Source organism: Caenorhabditis briggsae (genome assembly GCF_000004555.2).
Source record: "Caenorhabditis briggsae complete genome, chrIV, whole genome shotgun sequence".
Lineage (NCBI taxonomy): Eukaryota > Metazoa > Nematoda > Chromadorea > Rhabditida > Rhabditidae > Caenorhabditis > Caenorhabditis briggsae.
Window position 1 is genome coordinate 17,175,896 of NC_013487.2, and position 15,355 is coordinate 17,191,250.

At 37.8% G+C, this 15,355-nt stretch overlaps 6 protein-coding genes across 6 annotated transcripts; 2 read left to right on the top strand and 4 right to left on the bottom strand.

Annotated features, from left to right (window-relative positions):
• Positions 1-520: 520 nt before the first annotated feature.
• On the bottom strand, positions 521-5,539 carry CBG13503 (the record flags this gene model as incomplete). Its single annotated transcript, XM_002634921.1, has 8 exons — positions 521-631; positions 678-836; positions 1,435-1,719; positions 1,776-2,061; positions 2,121-2,272; positions 2,623-3,022; positions 3,249-3,433; positions 5,516-5,539. The coding sequence occupies 8 exons, from the start codon at positions 5,537-5,539 to the stop codon at positions 521-523; spliced, it is 1,602 nt and encodes a 533-aa protein (XP_002634967.1).
• Positions 5,540-8,533: 2,994 nt separating this feature from the next.
• On the top strand, positions 8,534-10,889 carry CBG13506 (the record flags this gene model as incomplete). The annotated part of the gene is made up of 6 exons (XM_002634922.2): positions 8,534-8,836; positions 8,938-9,058; positions 9,101-9,209; positions 9,252-9,341; positions 9,387-9,576; positions 10,749-10,889. 6 exons carry the CDS (start codon positions 8,534-8,536, stop codon positions 10,887-10,889), a joined length of 954 nt encoding a protein of 317 aa, XP_002634968.2.
• On the bottom strand, positions 9,796-10,017 carry CBG13505 (the record flags this gene model as incomplete). Its single annotated transcript, XM_002634923.1, has 1 exon — positions 9,796-10,017. The coding sequence occupies one exon, from the start codon at positions 10,015-10,017 to the stop codon at positions 9,796-9,798; it is 222 nt and encodes a 73-aa protein (XP_002634969.1).
• A 354-nt stretch (positions 10,890-11,243) lies between the features above and the next one.
• CBG13507 lies at positions 11,244-12,269 on the top strand (the record flags this gene model as incomplete). The annotated part of the gene is made up of 4 exons (XM_002634925.2): positions 11,244-11,362; positions 11,416-11,677; positions 11,727-12,093; positions 12,136-12,269. The coding sequence occupies 4 exons, from the start codon at positions 11,244-11,246 to the stop codon at positions 12,267-12,269; spliced, it is 882 nt and encodes a 293-aa protein (XP_002634971.2).
• A 203-nt stretch (positions 12,270-12,472) lies between these two features.
• Cbr-eak-7 lies at positions 12,473-13,829 on the bottom strand (the record flags this gene model as incomplete). The annotated part of the gene is made up of 4 exons (XM_002634926.1): positions 12,473-12,933; positions 13,005-13,431; positions 13,478-13,654; positions 13,701-13,829. The coding sequence occupies 4 exons, from the start codon at positions 13,827-13,829 to the stop codon at positions 12,473-12,475; spliced, it is 1,194 nt and encodes a 397-aa protein (XP_002634972.1).
• Positions 13,830-14,300: 471 nt separating this feature from the next.
• Cbr-hsb-1 lies at positions 14,301-14,607 on the bottom strand (the record flags this gene model as incomplete). The annotated part of the gene is made up of 2 exons (XM_002634927.1): positions 14,301-14,465; positions 14,512-14,607. 2 exons carry the CDS (start codon positions 14,605-14,607, stop codon positions 14,301-14,303), a joined length of 261 nt encoding a protein of 86 aa, XP_002634973.1.
• Between the last annotated feature and the right edge of the window lie 748 nt (positions 14,608-15,355).

A 15,355-nucleotide genomic window follows, 5' to 3' on the forward strand; every position in this document is an offset into this window, starting at 1 on the left:
TATTACTCGTAGTCATTCAATAACCTCAAATTTTGAAAAAAAATTAGCTGGAAAATTAATATAACTATAGTCTCTAAACCGATCCTCCGAATGTCCGAGTATATATCAAGGCACTTTAGATGTTCAATCTCTGATAGATGTTAGGGTCCAGCAAAAAAATAAATCAGAGTTGGACGAACAGTCCGTTGTCCGTAGTTCGATGTCCTTGAAAGAAATTTCTAGCCCCTGTATCTCTGGTGTAGATGGCCAGCTGACACTGTTCATTATAATTTCAAAAAATTCCCAAGTTTCTTATGAAAGTCTCTCAGGTACATGGATTTGTGATACGGATGCCAGCCAGTTTTCAGGCATTCCCTTACTTTTTCCTTGTGTAATGGAAAATCCATGATCTAACAAAAGCACTTTATTCAACCTCCCATTATTTACGAATTTACAGTTTTTGAGATAGTCAACAGAGGTAAGTATAATAAAAAGTAATAACAATATATTATCTGGTTCCCTCCTATTATTCCAATTCTGATTATCGACGAACATTCAGATAGCCACATTTGAGAACAACGACGATGAAGAGCAGATATAAAGTACAAACGCAGCCGTATTCTTGGAAACAACTATCGCTTCTTGGGACCATCTGAAATCGAAAATATCAGAAGATACAGAACAACCGAAAGACTTACTGTTTCGTTGGGTGGGTTAGATGGTTGCACAACTGATGGGTTAGATAGTTGCACAACTGATGGGTTAGATGGTTGCACAACGAGATGCGGTCGAGTGATGGTAAAGATTCGGCTGGGCTCTGGTGGGTGCAGACACATAACTTTTCTGAAGGTTCTGTTCTGGGAAAAAAATAAACTGAATCCATTCAAAAGAATCTGATCAGACTCCGCCCATTTCTTCTTTCTGATTTTGTTGCGTCAGAGCATCAGATTAAAGTCACGAGAAGATGGAATACAAGTTTAGGAGCCAACTCTCACGCGTAGAGTACAAATCGTCAAATGTGTTGATTCTTTTGGTTCGGATGGTTGAAGAATTCCGAAAGAGGGAAAAGGGTAAACGGTTTATGCAAATAATGAGATTAATTATTAATTTCAAAAGTTTGGGAAAATGAAAAGATCATTGGTACACAAAACAAAGGGAACACAAGAACGATCAACAAGAATAAAAGCTCAATATGAGGTAGAAAAAACACAGTTTTAAGCAATCACCGGTGAATAAAACATTAGAAAAAGACCTAGAAAAAAATAGAGGCAGAGAAAGAAAGTTAAACCTTAACACAAAAGAAAGTATATGGATACAGTTTTAAGTAAAAGCATTTGTAGAATATTAGATTAAAGATTTTAACAGTTGAAAACTTTTGATATCTTTTCTACATAATGATATATTTGAGATCTACGTAGAAGTAGATTACTTATTTTCTTCCTTATCATCCACTACTTCTTCCTCCTTCTCTTCCTCTTTCCTCGACAGCTTCCTCTTCTTTTCATCTTCTTCCTCTTTCCGTTTCTTCTCATTATCAACCATCTCCTTCCATTTTCTCAAGTCTACCGACGTTCGGGTCTTCTGGGCCTCTTCATCTTCTTCTGGCACCGACGTCAACACATCGATCGGAGTTCGACGTGGCGATCCGGTGAACTCTTCTGGCGTCAGAAGTCCTTGTGATGCTTTGTTGGCGTCGTCGGCTAGCTCACCTAGGATACTTGCGCAGCTTCCGATGTCGTTCTGGAATAAAGTTACGTTCAGTCTGTTTATCTGTGAAACCAGATGTCCCAACTCACATCTCCTATCGCAGTGTTGATCGAAAACTGCGAACTTCCGAAGAGCTTTCCAGGTCTATTAACTTTAGATCCTCCAAATTGACTTCTCAATCGTTCCATTATCGTTGGTCCTGGATTTCGACGACTAACTAAACTCGTCCTACTCTCACAATTTCGATTCACAGACACCACGGAGATGCCCCGTGGCAGCCGGCGGGGATTACATTCTTCTACGTCGTCGCATCCATCTTCAAAATCGTCATTGGTATCTATGTGAGGACGCATGATAATTTCGTTTTCTTGGGGTCTGGAAAATATTAATTTTTACTATCACGCCTAGATAGATAAGTTCAAAATATAACTTACTCATAAGCAGCTGCCGATCCTATCTGTGGATTCATATGCAGGTTGGCAGTGTCTGCTGAATACAGGGGTTCCACAGTTTCAGCACTCCAGAAAATGTCTTTCTGAATAGGTGGAGAGTCATTGTAGCAGTCATCCACTATGGCGAGTCCTGTCTGGAATCTTCTAAAATTGTTTCATTTTTTACAGACTTTCCTACAGCCAAATTTCTGTCTAACAAGAAATTACACTCAAAATCGTCGTCATCCTCTCCGAGTGGATTCATCAAACTTTCTGCGACTTTCATCCACCCAACATAGAAAATAAACTGAAGAGATGTCATAAGAAACGGAACGAAGGGGTAAACAGGCGATGCATCTTTCGGTGGTTCACCATCGATTAAAACGGATTGACGGGCAATAAGACAGAGGAAGAAGTAGATGCGAACGGCGAGGAACACTACCTGAAAACTAGAAGCTTGTTAAAAATAAAATGGAAATAACAAAAACAGCTAAAAAAAACTTACCTGGGGATACACCAAAGGAATAGGAACCCAATCAAAATTACACAACTGTCCTAATCCTCTTCTGAAGTCTCCAACACTTTTGATCAACTCATTCAACATCACATCTGCTCCGATTTTTCCCTGAGCCCGTGCCTCGTAGAGCAACGAGTAACACCATTGGATCGGGAGGAAATATTTATTGTACTTCAGATTCAATTCCACATATTTCTCTCGTTCACTTTCTAACATAAATCCTGCAGCCACTACTGTCTCCAATGTTGGGAACCTCCTTCGAACTCTCATACTGATATCTCGAAAAATTATCACTTGTGTCAGCACCATGTATCGGAGAGTTGTTCGTCTCAAGATACGACTCTTCTCGTCGTTTCCTCGGATATAGGTGGCGATTAGAAGAGCAGTGCTGAAAATTGAGATATTAAAATTTTAGAACCTAGCTGAATTCGTACTTATCAACCCAACCAATGTTCAAAAAGATATCATTCCATCGTCCAACTATAATCGTAACAAAGAATCCGAGCATGAAAGTGAGTGGGATGTAGTCGAGTTTTTGATCAAATAATGCAGAGAAGTTGTCCCAAAATCTTTAAAAAAGATTATTTATGGTTATCCAAATGTTTAAAACTCACAATCTTTGCTCCTCTGATAAAAAGTAATTAGTCCTATAGATAGATGTGACAATGGCAAATAGAAGGGAAAATATGAGTAGCTCCCGCATTACAGACTTCCATACAGATCCACGCCATCTGAGTTGCAGTTTTAGAAAGGCTATCAGTGACGTGGAAGAAACATCCAAGTTGTATGATACTGTCATCTGAAAACAAGACAATTTTCAAAGGGTTCAGATGTAAGAAATCAGTGAGAAAAAGAAAGGATTTTGAAACGGAAAATGAGGATCTTCTACTGTCGATCATGAAGAAGAGTCCTGTAGATGCTGGCTCAATGCTTCGTCTATCTTCGCAATAAAATCAATTTTTTGTATAAACAATCTTCAGAAAATTCTTTCAATGATAGAAGAGAAGAACTAAATGAAAAAAAGAGAAGATATGGAAAATGAAGTTTCTGTGCCGAGAAGAAATTGAATTCTCGGACGCACAAACATAGAAAAACACATCGGAAGTAAAAGAAAAACAGAATTTTTCCTAGTTGCACAGATCACATGCAAAAATTAGGGGCACAGAATTTTCCACCTGTTTGAGCTTGAAATACTCAGAAAACAAAGAGGGTCATAGAATAAAGGAAACCGAAAAAAAAGAAAGCAAGAGAAACTAAGCGGAGGGTCGGTTTGAGCAATTTGAGATGAAAAAGAAAAAGATGGTGATGATAAAGGGATAGAAATAAAAAGAAGAAGATATTCTTGCATCTTTAATCTTAGAGTTTAAAATCTCTCTGGAATTTTTAATGAATGGGAAAAAATTAGGAGATACTTGAGACAATGAAACTCCCAAATTGAAGATTCGTAAAACAAAAATATCCTCAGATTCCCCACTGTACTTCTGAATATACTTTTTCTTCCGTTTTCTTGTCCTCGTCTGGCTCTCTCCTAGTAAATTTCCAAAGCTACGGAGCCTCCCCACACAGGAAAAGCTTTCACACTCGTTGTGTATGCCCTCCGCTTCTATGCGTTCGCACATTGGGTAGAAATAGTATGCCTATGAGGAAGACGCAGAAAAGGAAGATAGAATAGGAAAATACAGATGGGAAAAAAAGTTAGAGGAAACATGAGATGAAGAAGAATAGAGAAAGAGAGGGAAGAGAAAATGAATGAAACAATTTGGTTTTATGTTTTTAAAAATAAATTATGAGAATTCATAAAAAAATTTAAACATATTTCGGATGAAAAAGACCGTAAAACCAAATTTGAAAAGTTTCGAAATTCAAAAAAGAAGGAGAAAAAATTGTTATATTTTTGACTACTCATATGTCAGGGTAAATGTGAACATTTTTGACCTACTTCAAAAAATATATGAGGTCTAGAAAAAAAGAAAAAAAAGGAAGGATATTGAACCTTACAATGTTTTGCACATGAATGGAAGCTACTGAAAAACAAAAGAGATGTCAAAAAGAAGGAAAGCTGATCTCTGAAGCATTACTTCCCCTTTGTGTCTAGAGAATGTAAACACTATAGAAATATTTTGTTTTTTTTTTTCGATTTTCGGCTTTGAAATTTGGAAAGGATAATTAAAGACCACCTGAAGCTTTTCAAACAATACATATTGTTAAAAAGGCTTTTGATTTCTAATGGTTTCCCAGAGATTCAAGAGACGCCAAAAAGAAATTTCGAAAATCTGATGACGCATTGCCATTCCCAGACAACAGCTAACCAGGAAACAAATACTGAGAGGAGAAAGGTCATGAATGTATACATTAAGTAATCCAGTGTAGGATTTAAGTGGACAGATGTCGATTTTGGTTTGCATAAGGCGCATAATTTGAGCGGCTAATATCAAAAGAGCACGGTATATATCTGCTAAATTCGATAACAAATTTGGTTTATACATTTCAAATTTTTCAACAATTCCGAACGTTTGAACCATTTTTCATGTTTGAATTGAACTTTTTGTTACATATAGGAAACAAACGAATCTTTCTCAAAAAAGTGACAACTCTCAAAAAAAACCTTGGATGGTTAAAAAGCAAACAGAGGAAAGAAAAGCTTTCCCTACCGGCCAAAATGGGACAATATGAAGACTACACCTCAGAAATCAAAGAGGCAAAAATAAACACAATCCCCTTTTCTTCCTTTTGTTAAATTAAAATCAACACAAAGGACACATTTTTCACAGGGATAGAAATGGTGTGAAATTCGACTGCGCTCTAATGAGAAAAGACGTATCAAAGTTTTTCTCAAAAAAGAGTGCAACCTCATACGGCATACATACCACATTATAATAACCTTTCTAATCTTTGAAATTCCCATTTTTGCTACATTGAAAAATTAGTGGTGGTCTTCTGAGGAATTATATCTGAGAAAACATATAGCGCTAAATTGTATTCATAGAAAAAAAAATAGATAACAATCATCTTATTCTATTTTTGTCCATGTTATCAGTTTGGAGAAAAACTATACGGAAAAAGATACTAATTGTGCGAGAAATATGTAATAAACTCTATATAAATAGTAAGTGAAAAGTGTCCTTAAGAATGCAACGAAAATGAAATGTTCACCGAATAGGATTTTAACAAAGTATGTCTACTTCGAAAGCCTAGATTATGCTAGAACTTTTCATGTTAATTTGAACATTTTTGCATACTAATTATTAAGGTTTTTCGGTGATTGAAAAAATAATCGTAATCATTTCTAAATTTTCTGCTGACCTCAAAAATTCGGAAGACGGAAACAGAAAAAAAAACAAAAAAAGATTAGAGTAATCACCGTAATGATTACAAGACGCGTAGAGAGGTACAGGTGTAAACAAACAGAAACGCTCCTGTTTTCAGCTATACGTGTGGTACTTTCAGATCTAAAAATGCTATTTTTCATTTTCTCTGAGACTATCCTTCTCCTCTTCCCTCGATTCTCGTCATCCTTAGAACAGTTCACAGTACAGCCAAACTCTATGGGCCCATTTTATATTTTTACGAAAAACGTATCGGGAGAAATGAAAACGAGACGGTGTCCCATTTAATGAACACATGGAGGTTTAGTAAAAACTATTCATCCCCATTCATTAGCACCATTAAGTTCCATTTGCCCGTTCTTGGATCATCTAGCAAAAGTCAAACTGTCATAAATCCGAAAAGTTGTAGTAATGGATTTCTTTATTGGACATCCGGGTTTTCTTCAAAAGTTGTAGCCATAACTTTTCATTCTTCACATATTCCAAGTTTTGATAATTTATTTATGAATGTACGAAACAGTTGGTGAAAAATAATGAATGCAAAAGATCATAAAGAACTTCTTATTAGTTAGCTACAATTTGATATTTTCATCAGGTGTAAAGGCTTCATGTTCTTTTAGAGTATGTAACTTTTTGGATTCCATATAATTAAGTAAAACCAATTTACTGACAATGTATTATATATCGACCTACTTTTATATCGGTCTATTTTTGTAATTTTGCTCTTGCATACACGAAGATGATATTTCATCTGTAGTTTTTTTTTGCGCTGCTGTTTTTTGTGTCTCGCAGAATATGAGTTTCCCCTTCCGAAGATCGGAGAAAAACTCCGCCCACTTTGACCTGATTGATGTTAGCGGTTGATTCAGTTCTAGGAAGAGTTCTTGTTCGGGATCCAGATTAATGCAGATCCAGTAGAAAATGCGTTTGGACATTCAATGCTTACGCGGATTGGCAATATCTTTCGTCTTATGTTATCACTTATTTCCACTGGTTTTTGTAAACGGATACCTGGGAGTTGATATGTAAGTTTGGCGGAATCTCCCTGAATCCACAAAGTCTCATTTTCGGATTTTTTGTTATTAGATACCTAATGGCTCGAATATTAAATCACTCAAAAATTATATTTCTGATATTTTGAATTTTTCTGATATTTTTAATATTTCTGATATTTTGAATTTTTATTACTGAAGATTAAAAAGAATTCGTCCGTTGTATTATTTATTTTGTGCGGTTGCTTTGATTTTTGTGCATCTGTATTTGGGAGAATTTTGGTGGCAGAATAATAGAAGATACTCGCTGGCAGCACTGTTTTTAGTATCCAATCAAGTTTTTTATACACGATGCGATGGACTATTTTCTCCAGGTAATTAACTTTCTCCAAATAGAGTTTTCGAAAATCTAATATACCGTAAACCTAGACTTTCACTTTGAGCTCATATATCTCGGTTCATGTAACATAGGTTCATGTAACATGTATATCAAAAAATGGTCAACTGACAAAATATTCATTTAAACATAAAAAATATTTTGTCAATTGATTAATTTTTGATATCTTTTTCAAAAGCCGAGATAAATTGGCTCAAAGTGCAAGTTTAGGATGACCTTCTATTAGAGTGTTTACGGTATGTTTATTTTAACCAAAATTGATCAATTTTGGTATCAGAATGTCCCGATTTCAATAAGAAACATGAATTTCAGTATCAAGCAGATGTAACTTCTGTTAATGCCTTCATGCATACCTGGTCTCTTGGAGTTGAACTTCAATTTTACCTTCTCTCCCCATTTATTTTCTTCGGCCTCCAGTTTCTTCCAAAACCATCGCTGAAACTGGGCGCCGTCTCTACAATTACTTTCTTTGGAATTTGTGCATTTTTAACAACTAATACTCAATTTGCATTTAATTTTATGCTCCTGAGACTATGGCAATTTTCTACTGGGTTCACCGCACTGTTCTGTCGGGAGTTTGAGATTTCGAGAAATTCAAAAAGATCTGAAAAGTCTTCTATGGAAAAGACTAGAGTATTCTGCGGGATTAATTTAGATGATATGGTTACTTGTGTGACATCTGCACTATTCTTATGTTTGGTTCCATCAAAAATCGATCCGATGTGGCTCCGCCCTCTTATCACTTTTGCAACAGCTTTTTTGATTTATATGGAGACAGAAAACTGTCAGATACTGAAATCCAAGTCATTGGGATATCTTGGAAATATGTCTTATTCCGTATACCTAATTCACTGGCCTGTTATAACCATTTGTATGGGTACTACTGCAGCAAGCCAACTACCGTAAAACCTCTAATAGAACGACACCCGGATCGTCCACTTTGAGCCTATATATCCCATTTTCTGTGAAAGATATCAAAAAGTGGCTAACTAGTAAAATGTTGCTGATATCCTGATAAACATTTTACTAGTTAACCACTTTTTGATATCTTTCAAAAGAAGTGAGATATATAGGCTCAAAGTGGACGATCCGGGTGTCGTTCTATTAGAGGTTTTACGGTATATTGCTTAAGTGAGTTTCTTCTGTTCTCCAAACTTGCTTAATAATTATTTCCAGTTCTCACAATGATTATCTCTATAGTTACCCATCTTTTCTATGAGAAGCAGTACCTGAAATTTGACAAAAAGGCAGTTGGATTGCTCATTCTTCTTCTTCTGCTGGTGTTCAATGCTTCTGTCCAGTATAGCACTCGAAATCATCAGTTTTGGAAACCAAATTATCTCCCGAAGATCCAAAAAATTGTTAGTGAAAATGAAGCTTTGCTTCCTTTCATCACTTCATATGAGAAAAATTATGATGAATGTGTGGAGACAGCATTCCAGGAGTTGTATGATAGTGGATTTCACTTTACATACTGCAAGTATCCGGTAAGATTTTCGAGCGATTCAAGGAACTAGAAAGTTGTATAACTTATTGTTTATTATGTTCTATGAAAACAAGATCATTTAGATTTTGTTTCATATTTCAGCGAGGCAATGGAAAGTTGTCAGTAACGATAATTGGTAATAGCTACTGTACAAATCTCAACGAACACATCCGTACTCAATTTCATCATAACTATTCCGAATGGAGATCTCTTTGTATTGGGGGTACGTCTCATCTTTTATAAATACCTAAACTCTGAATTCCAGGCAGCTTCGGCTTCTTCCACGACAACGGTTATCATGGAGCTGCGTCTCTTATAACAATGAAGAATCAAGTGGCCACTCATAAACCGGATGTTTTGTTTATAGCTGCAAGGTTCCTCATTGAAGAAATATTGTTTTTATGATAAATTTTTAGATACTCTGACTTCTTAAAAAGTCCAATTTTTTACGAGGAAGATGACGAAATTGTGAAGCAGATGAACAGCAACATTGCATTTTATGAGCAGTATGTCGACTAGAAACTTTCACAGCATATCCTTTCATTTTTTAGATATGTTAAGAAAATCTACATCTTGGCCCCACACCCCTTATACCCTCTAAACTTCTTGAATGTATTCTTGGATTATGTAACCCGTAGACCAACTGAGCTAGAGACATTACACCTGAACAGAGACGCAGTTGACAGGGATTTGCTGTATGCGAGGGAAAGATTCAAGTTGATCAATTGCAAAAAGTGCAAGGTGAGGTAAAAGAAAAAGTATAAAATTTTCTGGATTCGTTTAAATTTTTTAGCTAATTATGGTTGTCTGAAACCATAATCGCGAACCATAGGAACTACAGGGTGGCTTTTAATTATTGCAACGCATTCAAAATGAGCGTATCTCAAGAAGTATAAAACAAAATCCGATCTAACTCAAGCGAATATTTATTCGTATGTATGAAAATAGAAAACAGAGAAATTATTCGATTCTGCCACCTTTCGCGGCGATGACAGCTCGAAGACGTCTTGGGTACGCGTCGACTGTGGCACGGAGGTATTCCACCGACAATTTGTCCCATTCCTCCACCAATTTCTTCTTCAATGCCTCAACACTCGAATGGGGTCTTGCACAGACCTTATTTTGAAGAACTCCCCAGATGGAGAGTCGAGAGGATTCAAATCCGGAGAGGAAGCAGGCCATCCATCCTTCTTGATGAACTGCGGCAAGTGACGCTCGCACCAGTCTTGAGTGAACTTTGCAGTATGGGCAGGTGCCCCATCTTGTTGGAAGATCCAATGTTGTCCGGCAAAGTGATTTTCGGCCCATGGAAGCAAATGCTTCTTCAAATTTCTTCTACGTAATACTCTTTGTTGATGAGCGTCACTTGCCGCAGTTCATCAAGAAGGATGGATGGCCTGCTTCCTCTCCGGATTTGAATCCTCTCGACTTCTCCATCTGGGGAGTTCTTCAAAATAAGGTCTGTGCAAGACCCCATTCGAGTGTTGAGGCATTGAAGAAGAAATTGGTGGAGGAATGGGACAAATTGTCGGTGGAATACCTCCGTGCCACAGTCGACGCGTACCCAAGACGTCTTCGAGCTGTCATCGCCGCGAAAGGTGGCAGAATCGAATAATTTCTTCTGTTTTCTATTTTCATACATACGAATAAATATTCGCTTGAGTTAGATCGAATTTTGTTTTATACTTCTTGAGATACGCTCATTTTGAATGCGTTGCAATAATTAAAAGCCACCCTGTAGTAGTAAGCTAGCAGTTTTTATATTCAGTTTACAAGTTTTACAACTTTTTGAGAAGACATGTTTCTATCAAAAAAAAGAAAGCTTTATTTTCACCACCAGTCCAAAAGAAAAATTAAATCTACTTGTGAAATTCTGAACATAAATGTTCCTTGTTTTTAAAATCAGTTTTCAGGTTTTCGACTTGGGCAAGGTGTTTCGCGATAACGACAAATATTTATCTTTTGACCGAAAAACGATGTTGTCTTACATGGATACTGGCATCCATTTCACTGGACCAGGAATGACAAAGTGTGACCCAGTTTCGACCATATAGCAAAAGATGTCATGGAGAACTAACTTATCTCATTCTTACATCATTTTTTAGAGACCTGTTTATGTATAATTTGGAATTAATTTTATAATTTATAATTTATGAAAAAGGCTTTAAATATTTGTAACCGTGTTCATTCAAATGAATTAAATTATGATACATGTATATCAACAGGAAGAAATCGGTTTTGAATTCCCACCAACAATAACAGACAACACATCTCGCGGTGTACTACACATCTTGCATTATATTCTACGAGCAAAGCTATTGTTGACTTTTTTCTCTTTTCTTCGCTTGGTTTTCCTACTAAATAATATTTTTAATAAGAATTTTCTAGTATTTTTTACACTTTCCAGAATGATTCGTCGAGAAAATCGTCTCCGACGGGAGTACATCTTCAGAAAATCGCTCGAGGAGAAGCAAAAAAGTTTGGAAGAGAAACGTGAGAAGATTCGTGATGCTTTGGAGAATAATACGTACGATTTTCCATCTGATTATCTAGAAATAACAAAAAAAACTAAAATTTCAGAAAAATTGATTACAATCTGCGCAAAGATGCGATTGAGTTGGCGAAAGGTTCCGATTGGGGAGGCCAACAATACGAGGTGGACAGCGAATATCGATGGGCAGGCGCTCAGGATCCCAAAATTGTGATAACTACGAGTCGTGATCCATCATCCCGTCTGAAAATGTTCTCAAAAGAGATGAAGCTTATTTTTCCGAACGCTCAGCGCATCAATCGTGGTCATTACGATGTAAAGCAAGTTGTGCAAGCCTGTAAGGCACAAGATGTGAGTTTCCGTGCCGTTCGTTTTCGATATAAAGTGCTCAAATTTTCAGTCAACTGACCTAATTATTCTCACTGAGACACGTGGGAATCCAGACGGCATGATTGTTTGCCACTTGCCATTCGGTCCAACAGCTTTCTTCACGATGGCTAACGTAGTGATGCGGCACGATATTCCAAACTGTGGAACTATGAGTGAACAGTATCCACATCTAATTTTCGATAATTTGAATAGCAAATTGGGACAACGCTTTACAACGATTCTCAAACATTTGTTCCCCGTTCCGAAACCAGACTCCAAGCGAATCATGACTTTCTCCAACGTGGACGATTATGTCAGTTTCCGTCATCACACCTATAAAACCGAAACCGACGGGGAGATTGAATTGAACGAAGTTGGACCGCGATTTGAACTGAAGCGTAAGTCACTCCACTAAAATGTTCCCACATCATAATTTTCAGCCTATCAAATCAAATTGGGAACCCTTGAAAATCTAGCAGCCGCCGAAGATGAATGGGTGCTCCGAACCTACACCAACACCGCTCGTAAACGCACATTCCTCAGTATCGCGAGAAACGACGATGACGAGGAATAGATACGGATTGGAATGTTTTGTTGATTTTTTCTTGTTACTGTTTCTTCTTTTTTTTTTAATCTGTTACAAATAAAATACTACAAATAAGTTTACTAGCTGATTAGTAGATAGGAAATAGTATGCCAGATAGTATAAGAATGGTTATTATGTGAAAAATATGAGGGATCATTGAGAAGTGAAACATGGAATGTAGTAATCGAATTTTAATCGAGGAGTGGAGCTGGATCACGATATGCCTCAGAATGCATTGATTTCCCTGCCATTTCGAGCACAGCGCGTGCCTCTGGATCCTTGTCGATGATGGATTTCTCTGGAGATCTTTCCGCTTCCAGAAGCTGCTCTTCGAAAGATTTCGCTGGCTTATCTCCAGGTCTCCACACTTCTAAGTGTTTGATCTTGAAGTGTTCTTCCTCAGCCAGCCAGCACTGATCGAAAGCGCTAGAGTTTTTCTGGCATAGTCCTCCTTCGAAACTTTCGTGAATGAAGAATGGCCAGACATCTTCGGCGCCACCTATGCCGAGTCCGTTTGGAAGAGATTGTTGCTGGTAGTTGAGATAGGCGTAATTGTCGGTTCTTCCAGTGGCGTTGTAGACAGCAAGTACGGGTGCCAGTTGGAACAGGAAGCACTCAGCGGTACCACGGTATTGAGGACCAGCGAGCAAACCTGAAAATAACTCATATGGAAGATGTCGCTCTTGCCACGTGGATCGTGTCACTTTCTGAAGGACCTCTTACCATGAGAAGCGAAAAATCCGAATCTGCGTCCTCTCATTGTTCGAACCACAATGAAGCACGGTCCCTCTCCATTGACCTTCCTAAGTAATTGCGAAAAGCTGTTCCCATCACGCTGATTCGAAAACAACATCGTCCAATTTTTTCGTCGGTCGAATGGCAAGTGCGAGTTCAAAATTAGCTGGTCTACATTTCCCAGCAAGATTGATTTATCCGAGAGAACTGGCATTTTCGAGTCTCCTTGGCGTTCGATGAGCTTCTGGTATATGAAAGCAGCACAGTATGGGAAGAGGGGACACGAGGAGAAGAAGTGCTCTAGTTCCTCCACTGGTCGATTGTTCTCTCCTTCGAAGTAGTCATACAGGCGAACCTGGTCTTCCCGAGTGAATTTATTGGAATCGCAGAAGATTTTGACGACATTTCTCATTATCTGAAACCGTGAGAGATATAATTTTAATGCTTCTAGGCTCACTCACCGGTTCTTTTTGATCACCAAAAGTTATTTTCAGTGCTTTGGCGAGAGAGTCAAAATGACCCAGTCCATCATCAATGATTTTGAGGAATGTTTTCGCTTGGAGCAGCCCAGATGGCTCGAGTTTTACCAAGCGGTAGTAGCACTGGACGTTGAACTCGCCGATGATAGTGTAGGTTGGCTGTAGTTGGGAGTCATAGGAATGTTTTCGAGCGACTGACGCTTACCGTAAACTCTTCTCGTGTCATCTTACTTCTTCCGCTAGTGGCTTTTTTGTAGGTGTCCATGAATCTTTTGTACTCTTCATCACTAATATTTTTGAAGTCCTTTCTCTTCTTGGACTGTTCAGCACCCATCTGAAAGCTAGCACAGAAATGAGCACCTTAGCTCCGGAATGAACGATTCAAGAAAAACAATCAAAAGTATTTCGAACTGTGTTCCTTCATCACAGTACTATTGGTAAGAAAAAGAAACCAATGAGTAATAAAAAATAGCTCATGTTTATAAAGAAATCATTTCATTCATATTACAGAGGGAAATATTTAGGACAACACGTGAAAGCCAAAGCAGAAACGAGAGTGAAATAGAGATTAGGCAATGAGCCGCGTTTAGTGGCATATATAGCAATACATTGGCACGTGCAGAATAATCAGAAGACGTGACGTTATACAGAGACGCAGAGAATTAGAATTGTATTATGGTGATGATGCCGGCTGGAGAGTCGAGAGTGGAAATCTGAAAGTATCACAAGTGTATTTAAATTTCCGCTTCGAAGCGCTTTCTATGATTCTGTTTCGAATCGTGCGGGCGGTGCAGAAGCTTACTTATCAGTTGGTGGTGGATGATGGATGCTCCACCTGGTTGGATTGCAACAAATCCGAGATGTTCTTCTCGAGATCGTCGATTCTTGTGGTCATGTCGTCAATGCGGCGAATGATTTGATCCGACATGTGCTGGAAGCGATCTTGTGTTTGTTGCAGGACTCCTTGTATCTTAAAGTATCGATTTTGAATGAAAAGCGTTTTCGGAAGCCCTTACCAGTGATCCCAGCTCGTTCATGTTCGAGTCGTTGGTAGAATCCGCCGGCACGGTGATTGGAGATACAGTAGGGAGTGGATTCTTCTCGTCGGCCATGTTAAGCTGAAACTTTTTTCTAGAAAATTAAATCCTAAAATACAGCTAAAAGTTCGATTTAGAGAACAAAAACCGAAATCAAACGAAAAAATTTAACCAAACAACACGAGAGAACACATTTCAAAAGAACAACAGAGAAAGAGTGGATGGAACGCGGAGAGTACGCAGAGAAAGAGGGACTCTGCGGAGAAAAGAGATAGAAGAAGCGAAAGAAAATATGGGGTTTAGAAGAAGGGGAAGGACAGAGAAAAGAGAGTGACGGATGGATGGTGTTGACTGACCAGTTAGTTAGCAGAGCAGAATTGAATTTGAGAAAGAAGTATTACAATTTCGAAACACATAAAATTGGTATGGGTGGAGCACTTATAAATGTTTAACTATTTGAGGAACTGTATTTTTAAACAAGAAAGGTTTTTAGGAATAAAACCTTTTGATAGTGTAAAATTGACTGACAACGCAAGGAAAGCGAGAATTTCGCCTTCTGTTCCACAGCTCCGATTGTTTGTAGGACCATAACATGTCTATTGATATTCATGTTCATATTGATTTGAGTGAATTCGTCTTCAGAAAATAAATTCGGATTGTTCAGAATGTTTCAGATAACGATTTCTACTTAGGTTGCATGGTTTTCAGCAGAGATGAGCGGAAGAGATTTACGGAAATTTACGGAAGACGGTTTATTTTCAAAATGAAAAATGCTACCAAAAAGTTGTGAACGGACAAAATGTAGATCTCAATGAAAGTTATT